The 23,320-nt window shown below is 31.1% G+C and overlaps 1 protein-coding gene across 30 annotated transcripts in view; it reads left to right on the top strand.

Annotated features, from left to right (window-relative positions):
* nrm (neuromusculin) overlaps nucleotides 1–23,320 on the top strand; it is an 898,245-nt gene that overhangs the window by 844,213 nt on the left and 30,712 nt on the right. For 16 of the 30 annotated variants that reach the window (XM_073984411.1, XM_073984407.1, XM_073984410.1 and 13 more), the window contains one exon: nucleotides 23,070–23,164. In XM_073984411.1, the coding sequence (XP_073840512.1) occupies nucleotides 23,070–23,164 (95 nt within the window). Of the gene's footprint in view, nucleotides 1–7,644; nucleotides 7,679–13,774; nucleotides 15,115–15,228; nucleotides 16,003–23,066; nucleotides 23,165–23,320 lie in introns of all 30 variants that reach the window. The other 14 variants (XM_073984398.1, XM_073984394.1, XM_073984393.1 and 11 more) reach the window with 2 other exon arrangements.

The raw sequence follows: 23,320 nt of genomic DNA, 5'->3' as shown, positions 1-23,320 counted from the left end.
AATCAAGTGCTAAAAACTCCCGTGATTGGAGGGAACAAACATAAATATTTCATAACATAAAAATAAAAATGATTTTTTTATGTATCAATTTACATTCCTGTAACTAAGAAACCCTAACATAACAAAGACATAAAAAATTTATAAAGATGGAAATTCTATTGATATTGTACTTCGCTACATGGAATTGGAGAACAATGATATTATGGTAACATTATCCTATTTTAATTCTTCTGGAACAGATTATCTTAAACCGAATTGATAAAAAATAACTTATATCACTTATGTTATGCCGAACGCAATTTATATACCATATATAATTCATTTTGTCTTATCTTTACCATTTGATGTCCTTGGTATAAAATTTTTGTGTCTGCATCATTCAAACTCCTCTCACATTTTTAAAGTATGTTTCCAAATTTAAAGAAGTTATTAGAAAACGATACATCTCTAATTTTCCGCCATTATATCTTTAGATTATTTTTCCATTATCTCCTTAATATCATACGTTCATATTTTGTTTCCAGAAATCATTTTAAACTTTCTCCAAAAAATTTTAATATTTCCCTGTCACATACTCTACAAAAATTTTCGATATTCTTCGTTCCTTTATCTATTTAATATCATACGTTCATATTTTGTTTCAAGACAGCATTTTAAACTTTCTCCAGAAAAATCTTAATATTTCCTTGTCACATACTCTACAAAAATTTTCGATATTCTTCATTCCATTTGACTTTCACCAATTCCCCTATGAATTTCAATATCATTTTCATAAAATTTTGCTTCACATTTTTTTTTAATTTTCAAAAACGGAATGATTTTGGAGAATGTTCTCTTACAAGCCTTTACGAAAATTAGTATTTTATATTTAAAAAAATATTTTTAAATTTTTGTATTATTCTTTATAAAAAAAATATTTTAAAGAGAGAACAAGTGAAAGGTGATAAATTATTGTGGCATATTATGGAAATTTTGTTGATATTGGTACAGTGAAGCGAATGATTATTGTTAATTATTTAAATTTAGAACGGGTCTAAATAATAATGTTTTTATTTGACAGTAAAATTATTTAATCTAATATATAAAAGGCAATGTGTGTATGTTAGTATGTTTGTTTGTTTGTATGTTTGTATGTTTGTATGTTCCGAATAGACTCAAAAACGGCTGAATAGATTTTCTTGAAAATTTCAGATAATGTACTGGGAACACCGGTGGTGAAAATAGGCTATATATTTTTTTGAATGGTCGTCGCGGAAGTGAAATATCGCGGTCATCCCAAATTATTCAAAAATGTATAATTTCAGATAATATACCTAATTTTAGTAAGCGTGACTACAAAACCGCTATAACACTGGCTTCAATATGTGGAATAACGCGGTCAACGCCATTGTTTGGAATACAGTAAAATCCCGATAACATGAGAGTCACTATATAGAAGTTCCGAAACATCGATTGGGAAATCTTATGAAATTTTGTATGTGGAGTTTTTAGGTTTGAGAATAGGTCGTAATCTATTTTTTTATCCCGCTAAGTGTAGTGACCGGTGGTCCTCCCCACAAATTGTTTGAGAAAACCGCGAAATTCAAGATACTTTTTTAATATATTGTTTACAAATTGTTTGCATTGCTATGGTAATTACTGTCTTGACCCTGAATGGTCGTTGCGGAAGTGAAATATCGCGTTCATCCCAAAATTGTCAAAAATGTATTATTTCAGTTAATTAGAACGGTCGTAAGCTGTTTTTTACTGCTAAGAATAGTGACCGGTGGTCCTCCCCACAATGTTTTTAAGAAAATCAGAAATCTTTGATATTTTTGAACGCATTGTTTACAGATTGTTTTCCCTGAATGATCGCGGTCATCACAAAGTTTTCAAAAATGTATTATTTCAATTAATATACATAATTTTAGTAAGCGTGACACAAAAATGATATGAACAGTAGCTTGAACAAGTGGGATAGCGCGGTCGTGAGCTATTTTAATATGGTTAAGTGTAGTGACCGGAGGTTCTCCTTCAATTTTTTTTTTAAAGTCCATGATATTTTTGAACTTATTGTTTACAGATTGTTTGCAATACTACTGTAATTACCGTCTTGACCCTGAATGGTCTTCGCTGAAGTGAAATATCGCGGTCATCACAAAATGTTCAAACATTTATTATTTCAGATAATATAGATAATTTTGCGTGCCTAAAAAATGCTATAAACGCTGAACACTAAACAATAAGTGGGATAGCGCGATCAACCCCACATTTTGGAATACAGTAAATTCCCGATAACTTGAAATGTCACTATCCAGAGGTTAAATCCACCAAAAATAGCGAAAATCAGGCGCCACCCTTCTATGGGAGCTATATCAAAACGAGGACGTATACTGAAATTTCTCTGCAAGACGGTTTACGACTCCCAAAAGTGACTATATCTCCAAACTATCGAAAATCGGGAGGTACTGCTTTATGGGAACTATATCAAAACGTGAACATATAACTGTTGCATACCGAGCGCAAATAAAAAGGCGTGTCTTTCGGTCGATACGAATATTTATGCTCTCCTCTTTAAATAACATTAAAACCAAATTTTAGCCATTTCGGTGTGATAATGATGTTAAATCCTCAAAAATAGCGAAAATCAGCCGGTACCGTTCTATGGGAGCTATATGAAAACGTGGACCTATACCTATACAATTCTCTGCAGTAATAATTACGACCCCAACCGAGACCAACAATCCAATATATAGCAATGTCAATTGACGTGCACCGATCATTATATGTGGGTCACAAAGTGCTTTAAACTGTCAATTTATGGTGAAGGGTATAATAAAAGAGATTTTATATCTTAAATTTGGGGGATACCATTACATGGAATTTATGTCAAAACATTGATTTATATTATGAAGCTTCTAGAGGGATGCCTAATTATAGCTGTATCAATGCTGGATAGATAACTAAAGTTTACACGGAGAACCCAAACAACGGGCCAGCAACGCGGACCGGGTCAGCTAGTTGTTATTTATTAAAAAGACGATCTGAAAAAATATATCGAAGAATGCCAATACTTTCAAACGATTTTATAAGAATACTTCCATTATTGTTGCATAGAACAATGGTTGTATACATATTGTCAAGACTAATACGTACCCAATTTCGATAATGGCTAAGACCGCTTTGTCTCACAAGACTTATTCTAAATTATTATTTTAACGACTAGAAAAAAACCAACTGTCGAAATGTGTTCATATAAGCACCATGTGAACACCACACTTTTCAGATTACGACTATAAAGTTGTATTTCAGATCCAGCAAGATAGTACTGTCTAGGACTATTTTTCAAATCTTTTGCTTGAAAGGCGAACCCGTACTCCAAAAACATGTTCGCTGCCACATAACTGGCTTTGCAATTTTTCCGTTCCCGTGTTTTTTTTTTTTCAAAATTTGTACGGGAACGGAGCTAAATCACTTTCTTATTAGAAAACTGTTCGTATGCATAGTGTCATAACTTATACGACACATATTCAGAATTGAGCAAAGGTGGTGGCATTATCAAATTAAATTCCAAAAGTCGGTTGGTTTCGAATCGTCGTCTATTCTGATGAATACCACTTTAGGCGTATACGTGTTGTCATGACGAATACGTCACCTATTCAGCGTAGCAGAGAATACTCTTGGTATTTGTTTACATTTTCGGATGACAATTTCCACATTACAAATTCCATAAAGATTTCATTTCATATAGTTAAACAGGGTAAGTCTAGGGTCTTTATAGTGCTGCGATTGTATTAAACTTGTTAGACAGTAGAGACGCTTTGAACTATATATGAACAATTTTAAATTTTTACACAATGCAAACATAGGAGTTAAAAACATTTCAAGTGAAGCACCATTTCCTCAGGAAAGGGTATTCAGAAGGACCTCTTGCTTAGGAAAGGGTATTCACCTTTCCTTATGAACAAGATTTCAGATGGACTTGTTTCTTAGGAAGAAGTTTTCAGATGCACCTTTTTCTTAGGAAAGGGTATTTTAGAAGAACCCTTTCCTGCGAAAAGGGTTTTCTGGAACACACTTTCCTTAAAAAAGGGAGTTTCAATGGGTTTTAGGAGCACCCTTTCCTTAGGAAATGGTTTTTAGGAGCACCCTTTCCATGGAAGAGGGTTTCCAGAAGCACTTTTATCCTTAGGAAAGGATTTTCAGAAGCACTTTTTTCCTTAGGAAAGGATTTTCAGAAGTACCCTTTCCTCAGGAAATGGTTTTTGAAAGCACCCGTTACTCAGAAAAGGGTTTTCAGAAGCACCCTTTCCTCAGGAAAGGGTTTTTAGAAGCACCATTTCCTCAGAAAAATGTTTATTAGTAGCACCCTTTCCTCGGGATGGGAATTTTAGAAGCACCCTTTCCTCAGGAAAGTGCTTTTCGAAGCACCCTTTCCTCTGGAAAGTATTTTTAGAAGCATCCTTTCCTCTGGAAAGTATTTTTAGAAGCATCCTTTCCTCAGAAAAGTGTTTTTAGAAACACTATTTCCTCAGGAAAGTGTTTCCACAGGAAAAAGTTTCAAAAAACCCTTTTCGGAGGAAAGGATGCTTCTAAAACACTGCTTCTAAAGCACTTTTTCCTTAGGAAAGGTTTTTCAGAAGCACTTTTTTCCTTAGGAAAGAGTTTTTAGAAGCACCCTTTCCTTAGGAAAAGGTTTTTAGAAGCACCCATTCCTCAGGAAAGGGTTTTTAGAAGCACCATTTCCTCAGGAAAAGGTTTATTAGAAGCACCCTTTCCTCAGGAAGGGCTTATAGAAGCACCCTTTCCTCGGGAAGGGGATTTTAGAAGCACCATTTCCTCAGAAAATGGTTTTTAGAAACATCCTTTCCTCAGGAAAGTGTTTTTCGATGCACCCTTTCCTCAGGAAAGTGTTTTTCGATGCACCCTTTCCTTAGGAAAGTGTTTTTCGAAGCACCCTTTCCTCCGGAAAGTGTTTTTAGAAGCAATCTCTCCTCAGGAAACTTTTTCCTCAGGAAAAGGTTTCTAGAAGCACCCTTTGCTTAGGAAAGGGTTTTTAGAAGCACCCCTTCCTTAGGAAAGGGATTTTAGAAGCACCATTTCCTCAGGAAAGCGTTTTTAGAAGCACCTTTTCCTCAGGAAAGTGTTTTTGAAAGCATCTATTCCTCAGGGAAAGGGTTTTCATAAGCACCCTTTCCTCAGGAAAAGGTTTTTTATAAGCACCCTTTTTTCAGGAAAAGGTTTGCATATCAATAAAATTCTGCCAGCATCTGAATTCTCCAAGCATGGATATTAATACAAAACAACAAATTTTTGTATAAAATCTCAAAAGCAGTAATTTCTCCAATTATATTTAGCAGTTGTACATATGAAAATAATTAAATTGACATCTATAAAAAACGGACTCAAGACCATTAATAAGCATTCCAAATACATATTTTAATAAATCAGACTGTGTTACAAAACATAACAGTTCTGTTTTATTGACTGCATGAAAAACATTGATCTGATCTTTCCAGAAAATATATATTCTAAGTATAGATAAAATCGATAACAGCCTTCAATATTCAGTATTCCAGATTTTTTCGAAGATTAAACAAAAAAATTTGGCATGTTGAAATTTTAGAGTACGATTTAAAAATAAAACAATTTTCACGTCCTTCTTTCATCTCCTAATTTTAGTCATGATTTGTAAATGAAACTGGTGGCGTATACGTTTTGTCCCAACGTATACGCTGTAATATACCTGTAAATCTTTAAAACATATTTACGGAATATGTTTCTAGCAAAAAATAACTATTGTGTATCTTTTAAGCAATTGACAGACAGGCAAAGGAAAACAAAATAATTGTTTAAGCCACCAATGTATATTACTTTGAGGCGTATAATTTATGACAATACGTATACGCGCCTGGTCTCAAATAAAACTACCACATTTATTTGCAACAATTTAATTTACCAAAATTTAATATATGCTATAAAACATTGTATATGAAAAAAAAAATATTGTGTAGAAGATTTTATAATTTATTCATAATTTTCCGAAAAATTATTGCAAATAGGTCAACAAGTTCCAATTAAAAATGCAATTTAACATTTGATTTATGTTGCTTGGGGCGTATGCATAATATTAATTATTGTTATTTTTTCAATTACAAAAGTCAAGAGGGCGTATAAGTTATGTTAAAAACAAAACATAACACTTCAGTCTTTCTCCACACGCCCTTTAATGTATCACCTAACCTTTGTTCTCTCTCTCTTTTTCTAAACATACAACAAATAAATCATATAAATTGTTATAAAGTTTTAATTTATATCAAATAAATTTTTTGTTTAAGCTTTATTTTATCTAAAAAAAAAATAACATTTTATATATTGTAAATATTTCAAAATTCTTGCAACAATTAATTAAATACAAATATTTGTTTTTTCTCTTTTCAAATGCTTTTTTATGTTATGCTTTTTTGCCTAACTGTAAATAATCAACAATCAAACACAACAATCTAAACAAAAAACGAAATGCAAATGCTTTTGATAAACACAACAATACAAAATGAAAAAATGTTCCAAAAAAAACTACAACTAAATGTTATTAACTAAAAACACAAATACACTTATACAAATGGGAATGTGTGCCTGTCTCTGTGTGTGTGTCTGTGAATGCTGCTAAACCACTAAACAAAAACACACAAAACTCATTAACTCTGTAACAACACCAACAACACTCAAAACATATCATCAATAACACTATAACTAATTAAATGTGCTAAAAAATACCTTTGAAAACTAATCGATGACAACAAATCCCCACAATCATTTCCAATCAAAAATGGCAAAAACTACAACAACATTGTCACACAAAAAAACATTAAAATATAAACACAAACAAACACTTTGACACCATCTCTGGAAAATAATTAATAAACAAATGGCATTTCAATGGAAAACACAAAAAATACATTTCTAAATAAAAAAATAACAACCATGGCCACATTAATGTTGGCAATTCTTAAACAAAACAAACAAACAAATAATAATAAACAACATTAAAATAAACATGTGTTATTTTTTAAAACTAAACAAACTAAATAATAATATTAATTAAAAATGTATTAAATTATGCTAAACACACAAACAAACAAAAAAACATTACTTTTAACACATTGTCATGTACACTCCACAAAAAAAAAAACAACAAAAAACATTAACATTGAACATCATCTCCTTAACCATACTGACGGGCTGTGTGTGTGCGTTATACCCTTTGGCTTTTTTGGTGTGATTGTTTTAAATTCTTGAAATTAATTTGTGTTTTATGCTGAATTTGTGTTACCAAAATGTTTTCTTGTGAACGCGTTCTTTTGCCTTTAAATTTAATTAACAAAAACATTTGCAAAATAATTACCAACAAAAAAACAATAAACATTAAAACCATTACCGCAAACTTCATAACATTGCCATAAAACCTGTGTTCGTTCGTTTGTACCTCTCAAAACATTTATAACCACCACCCTCCTGGAAAACAAATTCTGTAATTCACATGGCAAATGACATCATTTTGTTGATTTATATTACCACTCAATGTTGTTACACACACAATCTTCACCATATTTATGTACACCACAAACTTTCAAATTAACATTAAAAACAAAAAACAAACAAAAGATCGTACCGATGTCTCAATGAGTGCTACACACAGGTAAGTTTGATGTTTTTTTTTTTTAAATATTTCTTAAATATATTTTGTATTGTATTATAAACTTGCTAAATTTGTTGCTAAATTTTATAATTTAAATTGATTTAAAAAGAAAACTAGAAATTTGCTGAATATTAAGGCATCTCACTCATAAAATATTAGTGGCGTATAAGTATGGACAATACGTATACGTCCATAGTCCAATTAAAAAAAAAGAAACCTGTACTCTTTGAGCATAGCCAAAGATTAATAATAATAAATTTAAAAAATCGAGAAATATTTGTTTGATAATCCCTGAGGGTACTTTCTATTAGTCCACGTATATTGGTCTGCGGTCTCTAAAATAAATATTTTAAAAAGAAACACACTGAAAAACATTCTCACAATATCCGCTTTAATTAAGGTGATGACCCCCGAAACACAATCGTGAAAGGTCCATGTTGAAAAATATTTTATTTTAAATCTGATATCTAAAAAATTAAAAGTTTAGGAAAAAATAGAATATTATTTACCAGTAATTGTGGACTCATGGGTAGAAGAACTAGTCTCTCCTCTCAAAAAACAGTTTGTTTGTATACGTGTTGCCGTTACTTATACGCCACTGTGCACTCAAAGATTGAGAAGGTTTATCTCAATATTGAAATACACGTTGGCGTATAAATTATGACAAAACGTATACGGTCTCATTTGGCAAGCTCTCCAATGCGTGAGTCCGCAACTACTGGTAAAGGATTTTATTCAAAAGAAAATGGGGTTGAATTATTCCTGAAAATATTCTCTTTAAAAAACGCTCAATGAACTGATGGTCCTTCAAATAAATTCGGTTCTCGGGCTGGCTATTTCTCAACAAATATTATTCAAAAATTCAATTCACAGCTGTTGGTCTGAAAATCCTCTAAAAATATTCATAAAAATTCCATTCCGCACAATAACTAAAGTTCATTCAAATAATTTCGGTTCTCTGACTGGGTATTCCTCAACACATATTCTTCAAAAATTCAATTCACAGCTGTTCGTCTAAAAACCTTTATTCTTAAAACTTCCATGGGTTCATAGAAAATCCACGATTATTGAAATTTTCTCTCTATTTAAGTTATGACAAAACGTATGTGGTCTCATTTGTCAAGTTCTTCAATTCATGAGCCAACAACTGCTGGTAAGGCATTTTATTCAAAAGAAAATGGGATTGAATTTTCCCTGAAAATATTCTATTTTAAAAACCGCTCAATGAACTGATGGTCCTTCAAATAATTTCGGTTCTCGGTTCTCTCAACAAATATTCTTCAAAAATTCAATTCACAGCTATTGGTCTGAAAATCCCCTAACAAATATTCATAAAAATTCCATGGATTCATAGAAAATCCACGATTATTGAAAATTTCTCTCTATAAAAATATTAAAAAAAAAACTTCAAAATTCACAATTCTTCAAAAAATGCTTAAAAAATTAAAACAAAATTTTCAAAAAATAATATATAATAATACTAATAAATATGTGAAATATGTTTAAAAAATCCACACGATTTAAAAAAAAACCAAATGCTTAAAAAATTCGAAAAAAAATCTTCAATTTTCCCCCTTTTTTTTAATTCACAATTTTTGGAAAAATATTTTTAAAAATCCTCAATTTTAGAAATTTTTTAATTCTCATTATTTGAAAAAAATATTTTTAAAAAATTTAATATTTCTGAAAAAATATTTTTAAAAATCTTCAATTTTCGAAAATTTTTTAAACCTCAATTTTTGGAAAAAATAATATTTCTGAAAAAAAAAACATTTATAAAAAAATAAGCGGTTTCTGAAAACAAGATTTTAAAAATTCAAAGATTTTTGAAATATTTTTTTAAAACAACGATTTTGAACAAAATATTTTTTTTTATTTAACAAAAGTTTAAAAAATCCGCGATTTTTATAAAAATAATTTAAAAATCAAATATTATGGAAAATAATTAAAAAAAGCAAATTGTTTTAAAAATAAGTAAACCACACGATTTCTAAAAAATAATTTAAAATCCACAAATGTTGAAAATTGCATTCTCTAAAAATCCAGTTTTCAGAAAAAAACTTCAAAATTCACAAATCTTCAAAAAAAATACTAAAAAAATTAAAACAAAATTTTCAAAAAATATATGTAAAAAATCCGCAATGTAAAAAATATTTTCAAAAATAAAAAATATTTTTAAAAATAATAAATATGTGAAATATCTTTAAAAAACCCACACGATTAAAAAAAATCTAAAAAAATCTTCAGTTTTCACCTTTTTTAATTCACAAGTTTTGGAAAAATATATTTAAAAATCCTCAATTTTAGAAATTTTTTAACTCTCATTATTTGAAAAAAAAATATTTTTAAAAATCTAAAATTTCTGAAAAAAATATTTTTAAAAATCCTCAATTTTCGAAATTTTTTAATCCTCAATTTTGAAAAAAAAAGAATAAAAAAATAATATTTCTGAAAAATATTTATAAAAATTAGGGGTTTCTGAAAACAAAATTTTAAAATTCCACTTTCTTGAAATAAGTATTTTTAAAAAAAATTTATATTTCTGAAAAATCCTTTAAAAATCCCCAATTTTCAAAATTTTGTTAAACCTCAATTAAAAAAAAAATTAAACAAACATAATATTTCTAAAAAATATGTATAAAAAATCAGCGGTTTCTGAAAACAAAATTTTAAAAATCCACTTTCTTGAAACATTTTTAAAAATTCAAAATTTTTTGAAAATTTTTTTTAAAACAACTATTTTGAACAAAACACATTTTTTATTTAACAAAAGTTTAAAAAATCCGCGATTTTTATAAAAATAATTGTTACAACAATACCCAAATTTTTTTGGAAGATCAAATATTTTGGAAAATAATTAAAAAACACATTTTTTTTTAAATATGTGAACAACAGGATTTCTAAAACATAATTTAAAATCCCAGCTTCCTGAAAAAAACTTCAAAAATCATATTTCTTCAAAAAACAAAAATTCATTTAAAAATCCTTTTGTTTTTGAAAAAAATATTTGTCAAAAATCCACACTCGAAAAAACAAATATTTTGAAAATTAATAAATTTAAATTTATTTAAATTTATTAAAAAAAGGAATATTTGAAAAGATCTACGATTTAAAAAACCAAATACTTTAAAAATTTCTCACTAATTTGATAACTCAATTGAAAAAAAAATATTAAAAAATCATTAAATTTAAAAAAAAACATTTTTAAAAATCTTTTGAAAAAATCCACGATTTCGGAAAAAATATTATAACAACTTCACGACTTTTGAAAAAATATTTAAAAAATCCACAGTTTTTGAAACATATATTTTTGAAAAATCTACAAATTTTAAAAAAATTATTAAAAAATCCAGAATTTAAAAAAAAATAGAAAACTGTTTTTCAAAACATCCACGCTTTTGAACAAAATAAATTTAAAACATCCATGATTTTTGAAAAAATATTTTTAAAAGCTCCACAATTTTTGAAAAAATATTTTTTTTAAAAATCGACGATTTTTGAAAAAAATCCACGATTGGAAAAAAATTTTTTTGAAAAATCCACAAATTTTAAAAAAATTATTAAAAAATCCATAATTTACAAAAAAAATGGAAAACTATTTTTCAAAACATTCACGCTTATGGAAAAAATAAATTTAAAACATCCACGATTTTTGAAAAAATATTTTTAAAAATTCCACAATTTTTGAACAAAATATTTTTTTAAAAAATCGACGATTTTTGAAAAAAATAATATTTTTAAATATCCACAACTTTTGAAAAAAAATATTTTGTTTTTTTAATATCCAAAGCTTTTGAAAAAATGTTTTTAAATATATTTTTAAAAAATCCACAATTTGATAATAATATATTTTTAAAAAATCCAAAATTTGATAATAATATATTTTTAAAAAATCCACAATTTGATAACTATATATATTTAAAAAATCCACGATTTAAAAAAAATATTTTTAAAAAATCCATGATTTTTGAAAAAAAAAATTAAAAAATCCACAATGTTAAAAAATATTTTTAAAAAATACACTATTTTTGAAAATAATATTTTTAAAAAATCTTCGATTCTTGAAAACAATATTTTGAAAAATATTTTAAAAAATCCACGATTTTTTGAAATAAAACTCCACAATTTTCAAGATATCTTTTTAATCGACGATTTTGAACAATATATTTGTTTAAAATGTACAAACATCCTAAAAATATATATTACAAATTTTTTGACAATACCAGATTTTCCGAAAAAGAAAATATTTAAAAGAATCATATATTTAAAAATCCACAATTGTAGAAAACATTTTTAAATTTTTAAAAAATCCACGATTTTGCAAACAATTTAAAAAATAAAAAACCCACGATATTGAAAAAATTAAAAAAAAATTAAAAAAGTCCCAAATTTTTGGAAAAAAAAATTAAAAAAATCTCCAATTTATCACGATTTAAACAAATTTACGATTACCAAAAAATATTTAAAAAAAGGCATTATTATTGAAGACTCTTTAAGAAATCTATGATTGTTGAAAAATATTATATTTAACAAAATCCACGATTGCTGGAAAACTGTTCTAAAAACATACACAATTGGTGAAAATTTTGTCGATTGTTAAAAATTTTTACCCCCTGTTTATGTATTTCGAAACGAAAATGTGTGCGCATGAAATACACCCAAACTTTAGGTTTGGAAATAATATTGCCTTTGCTTTTGCTTCAAAACCAAAATCAAATTTGAAAAACACACTCAAATTTGGTAGTTTTTCTTGCGCATTAATTTTCTAATCGACATACATACATACATGAACAGGCCCTTAAAGAAATCTACGATTGCGAAAAAACAATAATTTAAAAAAAGGTAGTTGGAAAATGATTTAAAAAAATAAACAATTTAAAATTAATCCACGGTTTTTGAAAGAGCATGTTTTTTTAACAAATCCAAAATTTTTGAAAAGAAAATTAATAATCACAAATTTTTTCGGAAAAAATTTAAACTCCACAATTGCTAAAAAATTTTAGAAATCTATGATTGTTAAAAATGTTTTGAAAAAAAAAAATATTTGGATATCTACGATTGCAAAAAACTGTTATAAAAAATACACGATTGTTAAAAATGTTGCCAATTGTTAAAAAATGTTAAAGAAATCTACAATTGTGAAAAAACAATAATTTAAAAAGGGTAGTTGAAAATGTTTTTAAAAAATTCTTAATTGAAAAATCTTTTTAAGAAATCCACGGTTTTTTGAATTAGAATATTTTTAAAGTCCACAATTGTTGAAAACAAATAATTTAAAAAAAAAATCCAGGATCCACAAAATTTAAGAACATTTACTATTATTGAAAGAATTGCAAAATTTAAGGACTTTTCAAAAAAAGTTCAAATTACAAAAATAATCGAAAAAATTCACAGTTAAAATGTTGTTTAATAAACATATCACAATTATTAAAACATATGTAACAAACAATGCAAGATAATCAATAGAATTTTTTAATTATTTTGATTATCCAGAGTTTGTTGTTTAATATTTTTTAATAATAGAAAAAATTATTATGTCTGTAGAAAAAAATAATCATAAAAACATTTTCTCTAAAGACAACCTTTTAAAATCCATACACACAAAATATTTTGTGTTTTTAATACGTTTGTACATGTGACGTATAATTACTGTCACAAATCATACGGGACATGTGATTTGTGATCAATCAATGTTTTTTTTTAATTTTCAAGTACAAGTTCCTTAATATTCAGCAAAATTTCGAGTTTTCGTGTTAATAAAATGATTATTTTATTTTACTATTTTTTATTTATTATTTTTAATATTTATTTACATTTTACATTTTTTTCTTATTTCATTTCATGCATTATTGCCACATCAATGTATTTTTGCACCTTTTTGCTTATGTGTGTGTCAAACACTGTATATACATACATATATGTGTAATTTGTTGTAATTGTAAAACGATATTATGGCTTGTTTTTTTCCAAATATTTGTTTTTTACCAAACAAAATGCTTATTAACCTTAAACGAAAAAAAACATAAAATCATCTCATCATCAACTGCCATTGATATCAATATCGTGCGTTATTCGATACACTTTTCGAAACTTTAGTGTTCTATCATATCAACCAAATATGCCACAATTGATTCAGAGCAATTCAGTATTGCCCAGCACACTAAAAGTGCCCATAATGTCAAGTGTTCTAATGCCCGGCCATCTCAATGTGGCATCAACGCAACACATTAAAGAGCCCGGCATACCTTGTATTATACCCACCACTTTACCAGCTCAAACACAAAATCAAACTACAGAAACACCTAAACAAATACCATCATCTAATGCAAATGTGCAATTTACACTCAGAGAAAATGTTAGCAATAGTGGAACATTAACACATAATACCATTACACAAATAAACACAAACACCAACACTCACCCACCCACAACGTCAACGATATCGGCGTCATTGGCACCTAACACCAGCACTCAGACACATAACCCAAATGCTGCTTTCACTTGTGCTAGTAGCAATAACACCACAACAACCACCACCACCAGTTCCCTTAATCAAACACCCACACTCAGTATCAGGCATAATAACCAGGCTCCCAAATCACCACCTCGCTGGCCATTGAGGCCCGGTGTTATGGTGCATGTTAGCAGTGATACCAAAGAAAATTTAGCTGTAAATCGCATGACACTAAAACCGAATGCAACACTGGCTAATTTGACAGCCTCGACAGTAAATGACAGTTCGGTGTCTTCATCAACACTAAATAACAGTGCCGGTAATACAACTCAGACAACATTACTCAATGTCACCACCACCGGTAGCAACCAGGCAACGAGACAAACGGCCACATTGGGCCGCATAGGCAGACAAGGTAGGCTGATAACGGGCAACAAAGTTGCAATGGTGGAGGTAGCTTCAACTAACACCAACAACAATGATAATAATAATGCACAACGAAAAGTAGAAGAAGCGGAGGCTGGAGTAGGAGTAGGTGGCACAATTCCCTTAAATGATCCGGAAATAATGAGTGGTGGAATTTCTACAGACTTACAAACGGAACTGGAAAATGTTGCTAGCAGCCATGCAAACAATGCCAATAACAACAGCAACAGCAATGATGATAATTCGACGGAAATTCAAAGACTGACAACACCCACAGAAACGGAAATACGTGTCGAAGCTGGAAACGCAGCACAGGCACAGACACCTGACCAATCCGCCAGCAAAGTCTTGGGACGGAAATCACACCTCGAAAGAGTGGAACAATTTTTTGTAAATATTTTCTTTAAACGGCGTTCAGCGGCGGCCAATACTTGTCGCGATAGCCAGCGAAGTCATGTGGGGCTATTGGGTGGTAAATTTTGGAAGCGTTCAGAGGCCGGCAATACACCCTTTGCCACGGAACATAGATTAAAAGGCATACGCAGCAGTGGCAGTGGTAATTAAATTATTTTATTATTTTTTTGCTTTCCCTGTTTTATTTAACAAATTTTTTATTTAATTTGTTTTATTTTTTGCAACATTTTTTGTTTATTTTATTTTTCGTATTTAGTTACATATAAAAAATGTGCTAAGACAACAACAAACACCAGTACAACCAACACCATTTGCACCATTACCACCACGACGAGTAACAGTAGACCACTAGACAGTAATAGCACAACGAACAACAACAATAACAACACTAATACAAATACAAATTTAATAACTACCACCCCAGTAATCACAACGGCCATGAGCCAACAACAAATACCTCAACCACAGACACTAACCACACAACATCATCATCATCAGCAACATCCACAGAGTCCACAACAACAACAAGATCCTCGTCAACAACCCTCACGCCCATTACCAGTATCGATGATCTCAATGGAGCCTTCCTTAAATACCAATCACCCGGTTATATACGCCGACCCCAAAAACGTTCGCAACAACACCACCAGCAACGTTCGCAACACTACCAACGTCAATCAAGCAAAAACAACAACATCAACAACAACCACCACCAACAGCAGCAGCACAACAAACGTTACACCATCTACAGTATTGAATCAAGCGGCGAATGTACGCGCCGCCGATACAATCAGCCTAAATTCGAGTACGCGCTCAACCCGCAAGGGTATATTGAAAGCACCCACACCACCACCCAGACCGCCGCCACCAGTGCGGCGAGTAATTGTCTCAATGTCGTCGCAACAGGATTGCCATTCCCCGGCAGCTCAACCACAACAACAGCAACCAATGCAACGGCAACGCCGATTGGTTCAACGTTCAGCCAGTCTGGCTTGCCCGCCCAGCCGCCCCACAATCGAAAGAGTTCAAAGTAAGATTTTTGGGTTTTGTTTTCATTTTAGGTTTTTTTTATTATTTGTCAATATCATTTCCTCTCCGGGTAGGTTTTCTCATTGAAATCATTTTTTCATCCATTCATATATCGGCTTGCTAGGGAAATTTCATAAAATCATAAACTTTTTTCATTCATCAAAAAAAAAAAAAAATAATAATAATAATTGCTTTAAAACTTCAATTGTTGGAAAAATGTAAAATATTCCCAATAAATCGCCAATATCCAAAAGCAATCCCTGAAACGTTGTTTAAATTCTCAGCTTAAAATGGAATTCCTTCAATTATTGGCTCAGCAACCATTCAAACCGTAGGGGAAAGCCGTTTTTGACATTTGTATTAAAAGAATCGCCAAAAGATATGCTCTTATATGCCAGCAACATTTAACGCCTAAAAGTATAAGATATGTGCCATGAAGTATTGAACAACCCATGGAGGTTTGAACCTATTCTTGAACTGATTTCCTATAGGGTCCTTAAAATTCTAGAATTTTGCTGACATTATATAATCGTTTTAACCACAAATTCGTACAGAAATATATTAATGAAGAGCTGATATTTGATATTTAAAGAGACCAAAAAAAGGCTCTGCTTTACGGCCAGGCAAAAAAAATTATGGGATCATTAAAAGGGAAATAACGGAGGCCTTTTAAGTTAATCTGACAGCTTTATAAATCACTAATCTCAGCGAGTATCCAAATGTGTTCCATATGTGCCTAAAAGTATGTGCAACATTTTTATACCCTCCACGATAATATGGAGGGTATAATTAAATTTGTCATTCCGTTTGTAACACATCGAAATATTCATCGTAGACCCTATAAAGTATAAATATTCTTGATCAGGATAAAATTCTATGTCGATTTAACCATGTCCGTCAGTCCGCCCATCCGTCTGTTGAAATCAAGATACAGCTCCCAGTTTCTAAGATAGAGCTTTGTAATTTGGTATAGAAGTTTCTATTACTCCTAGGATATTTGGTATTGCTACATCGGTCCACGTTTTGATATAGCCCCCATATAACGGTACCACCCGATTTTCGGTATTTTGAAGGTTTTAGCTTCATTATCAAACCGAAATGGCTGAAATTTAATACTTAGTCATCGTTGGGGGTATAACACTTTCCTCCAGAATTTTGTCGCCATAGGTCCATGCCTTCATATAGCCCCCATATAACGGTACCACCAGATTTTCGGTATTTTGAAGGTTTCAGCTACATTATCACACCGAAATGGCTGAAATTTGGTACTTAGTCATCGTTGGGGGATAAAACTTTCCCCTAGGTTTTTGTCGGTATAGGTCCACGCCTTCATTTAGCCCCCATATAACGGTACCACCAGATTTTCGGTATGTTGAAGGTTTTAGCTTCATTATCACATTGAAATGGCTGAAATTTTGGTACCTAGTCATCATTGGGGGTACACAAATCTCCCCCAGATTTTTTTTCCGGTATAGGTTCAAGCCTTCATATAGCCCCCATAGAACGGTACCTCCCGATTTTCGGTATTTTAAGGTTTTAGCTTCATTATCACACTGAAATGGCTGAAATTTGGTATTTAGTCTTCGTTGATGTATAAAACTTTCCCCCCAGAAATTTGTCAGTACAGGTTCACGTCTTCATATAGCCCCCATACCTCCCGATTTTCGGTATTTTGAAGGTTGTGGCCACAACAACACATCGAAAAGCATTTTCAGTATAGCTCCGCTTGTTCCTATATCCTCCATAGAGGTGTACCGCTTGAATTTCGGTGTTTTTTAAGTTTTAGCCACATTATCTTACCGAAATATCAGAAATTTCGCATTTAGTCTTTTTTGAGTCTAAAAACTTCCCGCCAGAAATTTGTCGGATAGATCAATGTTTTGATATAGCCCCCATATAATATGGTATTTTAAAGGATAGCCAAATGGTTTTACCGTAATTGCTGAAATTTCCATTTTACTTCAATACCACTCGTGGTGGAGGGTATAACAAGTCCGGCCCAGCCGAACTTAACGCCGTTCTTACTTGTTGTATTGTTATTTCCAGCACTCTATTAATATTAAATGTGAAGCTGCCACAGATGGCGTAGACTCAACATTAACAAGCCGACCTCAGAACATTGAGCTCAAAATTGCATCTAGCTGCTCTCAGTACCCTATGTGAGATGTTCGTAGCGTGTGTCATAGCATGACAATTTTCCTGAAGGACTGTGGAACACTAACTCGTATTATAGAGTCTTTTAATGTCCTTTTCCGCATGTAGGTTTTATAGGAACGAAACAAATTCAGATAAATGTAAAAAAATATTCATTAACCTTGCCCAGAATACTCCTTAGAAGCTAAAACCTTTTACGTTCCAGCCTTGGACGGTATATAACCGATTTGAGTTATAAGTGGTTTCTAAAAGGCATGCAAGACCAAGTCTCGAACTGAATCTAAATACCAGTTTACGGAACAGGTATCTGAAGGATAGTTGCTAAATATTACAAGACAGATCGAAAGTGTGTCATAGCATGACAATTTTCCTGAAGGACTGTAGAACACTATCTTGTATTATAGAGTCTTTTAATGCCCTTTTCCGAATATAGGTTTTATAGGAAGGAAATAAATTCAGATAAATGTAAAAAAATATTCATTAACCTTGCCCAGAATACTCCTTAGAAGATAAAACCTTTCACGTTCCAGCCTTGGACGGTATATAACCGATTTGAGGTCTCGAACTGAATCTAAATACCAGTTTATGGAACAGGTATCTGAAGGTTAGTTGCTAAATATTACAAAGGCAGATCGAACATCTGATTCCTCAGTTCATTAGAAAATGAAAAAAAAAAATAATTTTATTTGGGATATATAAGTTCGTTGGGAATTTCCCGAGGCGTTATAAGAGGATGTACGGACTTCCTAAATACAAATATCATTGTAATCGAGAGTTATGTTGGTACCAAGCAGGAGACGATACAGAATTGAATTGAATTTGAATTGTCCCAATTTCAACTTCTATATCTCAAAAGTTGTAAAACCTACGAAAATACCATTAACGTCAATCTTGTAGCGAATTTTTATAGCTACAACATTTTCTTTATTCCCATTTTGATAGGACTTGCAGTTTCCAAGCAAATCCGAAAAAACCTAAACAATCCCTAAAAATGTCAACTTGAATCGCGATTTATTTAAAAAGCGATCCGGCGATTTTTTTGTTTTTTTTTTATTTTTCTCATCTATGGACATTGTAGTTTCAGAATCCGCAAAAACTTCCCAGGTGTAAGCACCTTCCATTTAAATTTGATTCAAGAGCACCGTGTACTTCCTCAACCTCGTATCTTAAAAAATACAATTTTTGAGGAGAGATAAAAAAACGATCATTTTTGGATACATCGGGGTTTTTGAAAAAGTTTAAACACAATTATTAATGAATTAGATGTACGCAACTTTCTAATAATTGCATTAAAACTTTTTAATAAAAACCCCGGTATCCAAAAATGATCATTTTTTATCTCTCCTCAACAATTTTATTTTTTAAGATACGAGGTTGAGGAAGTAAGGCATCGATAAGTTCGAAGACACATTTTCTTATCCTATGAAAGGCTCAGCTTTTACCATAAGACCAAAGGTATACACATGCTCTTAATGGCATGTTTTTGTTAACATCTCAAGGCCTAATTTCACCATTCTCCGAATTCCACCTAAAAATATGCACCACAAATTCCACCTAAAAATATGCACCACACATTTAACGGTCCTTACAATTTCCTTCTTTAATATTTATATATATTCTTGTGAATTTTTCTTACATTTTATGTGGCCTTTTAAATTGGGGTGGCAAAATGTGGGTTAAAATAACATTATACTCCGCGTTTTAATTAATAAAAAAAGTATATATTCTGTCGAACGCAAGTGACCCCTTAATTTATAGTTTCATATTCTTAACTCAGTCACTCGCTGCGAACAACATTTTGGAAACATTTAGTAAAGACCTTAACCATGGAACAAATTAAAGATTAAAGATACAGTTGGCTCCAGAAGTCAGAACATCAGCGTCAGATCTGACTAATCGCATGATTTGTCAACAGATGGCACCGGACAACATGACAGTATCGAATATTGGGTGACATCGCAATGAATGACATTCTCATTTCACGGGGGTTTGATGCGATGCTTATTTTCAACCATATGGTGCTATTATATAGCAAAGACTCTAACCACTATCTTACAGCATAGAGCTTTTTACAGATGACTCAAATCTTCTAATTCTTTTCCGTATTCTCATTGCATTTTATGCACATGACCCCTTAAAGTATAGTCTAATATTCTTAACTCAATCACTCACTGCGAACAAACTTTTGGAAACATTTAGTAAAGACTTTAATCATGGAACAAATTAAATATTTCGTTTACAGTTGGCTCCAGAAGTCAGAACATCAGCAACAGATCTGACTAATCGCATGATCTGTCAACAGATGGCACCAGACACCATGACAGTATCGAATATTGGGTGACATCACAATGAATGACATTATCATTTGAGGTGGGTTTGATGCGATGCTTATTTTCAACTATTTGGTGCTATTATTTAGCACAGACTCTAACCACTATCTTACAACATAGAGCTTTAAATTGCACCGCCAGATGTCAAGGGCCTAGCTGCATCCTACTGCGGACAAAATAATGCTCTCAAGCAAGTACCCGAACCACTGAATACCTACCCAGCAAAAAGTTTGCATCCGCGGATGCAGTTTAATCACTACAAGTGTACAGTACACTTGCCGTTGGAGTACATCTTTTCCTATGAATTCACTTATGAATTTTACAAGAGAGCGCGCAGCTAGGATGCACTCTATTTTGCTTCCTCAGCACTCAGCTAGGATGCACTCCGTTTTCGATCCAAATCACAGCCTTTGATGCAGTCGTTTGGATTGAATTTAAAGGCACTCTTCGGATTGTGTTTTTAATCAATTTAGAGATGCAGTAAAAATGCAAGCTATTGCGAAATATCCCAGAATAAATAAAATCCATTTATTATTTGTGTAAAACAAGAATATAAAGAACTTTATTATATAAACACAAATTAAAAAAAGCTTCCATTAAATTCAGTCACAATTGAGTGTACTTCCTCCGTTTTCCATTTAATCCAAGCGCAACTGATCTTGCTTCGTAATCCTAAAGGTTTTTTTCGTTGCCTTCCCATCACTAGTTCAGCTTTCGACTCAAACTCCACTCCATTAAAAATTTCCGTCTCGTAAATTACCACAAAAATGTTCGCAACTTTAGTTTGTATTTTTTTATTTTATAACAAATTCTTCGAAATATATTCACACTTGTTTCTCTTTTGAAGAAATTATGTCGGCAGCGACGGGTAGGGATCAACCAACTGTTTTTGTTTTGTAGGGATCTCTAAAGCAACTGCTTATAAAATGTATCGAACGGAGTGCATTTTTCATAACTCTGTTGGACTACATCGAAAGATGTTGTGAAATCATAACTCCAATTGCACAACTTCCAATTTTTATTGCTGGTTAATATATTATTGTTCCACAAACCTCCCAGAAGGCAAGGGAGACCTGTCTCAAAGCAATGAGTGCACTCCCATTCATATTATCTCAATGGTATGAGACCTACAGTTTATTATCGAGTTCGATAAGTTTTACATGGCTGAAATACTCAGGAAATGCCGCCAAGATTACTGAGGGGTATTTGGCCACTGTTGAAGATTTCATGTTTCCTGGTAGGGGAATCGAACCCATAGCGTGCCTACCAAAATTGATAAATTTTATGGTCTTAATTCCAATTTTTTATAGACATGTCAAACCCTAAATTCTTAGATTTAATGAAACACCGAAAAGTATGCACAACACATTCAACGTTTTTTTACAGTTTTTTTCTTTAATTTTGCTAAATTCAACTTATCGGTCAAAGATTTTTCATTCTCTTTGGGACATTTTCTTATTAAAAATTATTTAAAATATGGACCCCTTAAAGTATGTAGCACTCAATTAACTTATCATTCCCCAAAGACTCGTTCAATGGATATTGGCTCATTAATTTTTTTCATTTTTCCAACAATAAGTGTCCCCCCAGCCCTTTAAGCCGAAAATACATTTCCACATACATTACTACATATGTATTTGTTTTTTCACTCATTTAGTAAAAATCATTTTCATTTTATAAAACAAAAATTATGTTCTGTTTCAAATTTTCTTATATGTAAGTAATTCTTAATGCTTCATCCTGTGAAGTACTTATCTAAAAACGAAAATACAAAACGAAATTGAAATTACAAAAATTGTAATTGAATATTATTGTGCAACAACAACAACAACGAAAACAAGTAAGCAAAATCACAATTTCTAAGAAAAAAAGAAAATCATTCATTAACCCCCCAACAACCACAAAAAAGAAAAACATCAAAATTTTTGTTGAGTCCCGCGCTTTTTCCCTGTTCTAAGTGTTTACAAGCTGGCAATGAAATGCAAAAAAAAAACACAATAACAAGCTTTGCAGTGTTTTATAATTTCCGTTGTTTGTGTAAAGAAATGTTTTTGAAAGTTGTCCTTTTTTAAATAATTTCTTTTTGACATTAATTTTTGTGTAAAAAACCAAATGGAACCTAAAGCATGTGTGTTATGTTGTTGCGTTTATGTTATTACCATTTTTAAGCGATTTTATTTTGAAATAATAATGAAAAACATTTTCTTAGGGTCATTATTATTGTATTTTATGTATAATTAATTTTAAGTTAGTTCCTTTTTATAGGTTAGGTTATGTATATTTAATTTTCCTCAAATATTTTATTTGTTTTTTCATTAATTATTTAATTTCTTATTTTTTTTTCTCCAAAATCTGAAAATCCCATTTCCCCCTAAACAAAAAACCAAAAAACAAACGTTGTGTTTTTAATACCTAATTAATACAACTCTGTCATCTACTACTACTTCAACCATCTCCTCAATACCAAACCAACAACCAACCAATCAATCATCACTTGCCCCTCTTGGATCTGCTGTCTGCCATATTTCGTTCGTTTGTTCCAACCAATCTCCAACAAATCTTCATCGTGTTTGGCGTTTAGCAGTGCAAGAGAAGTCATCTTCTATGGCGGATCCATTAACGGAACCTGGAGAGTATGAGAATTTGCCGTTCCATGGCCTACAAACGGCCCCTAATAAGGTACTTATGTTTTTTCTGTTATTATTTGTTTTTTTATTTAAACACAATTTTTCAAGTTTTTATTAAATTTGTTTTTCTTTCAACAACTTTTGTTAAGTCTACAAAACACAATTTATTTTTTTCTACTCTGTGAAAGCTTTTAATGTCTATCTATAT

This window comes from Musca autumnalis, unplaced genomic scaffold (assembly GCF_047663935.1).
Source record: "Musca autumnalis isolate F117 unplaced genomic scaffold, ASM4766393v1 scaffold_4, whole genome shotgun sequence".
NCBI lineage: Eukaryota > Metazoa > Arthropoda > Insecta > Diptera > Muscidae > Musca > Musca autumnalis.
The sequence above is the reverse complement of the archived record's forward strand: the minus strand, read 5'-3'. Positions and strand labels throughout refer to the sequence as shown.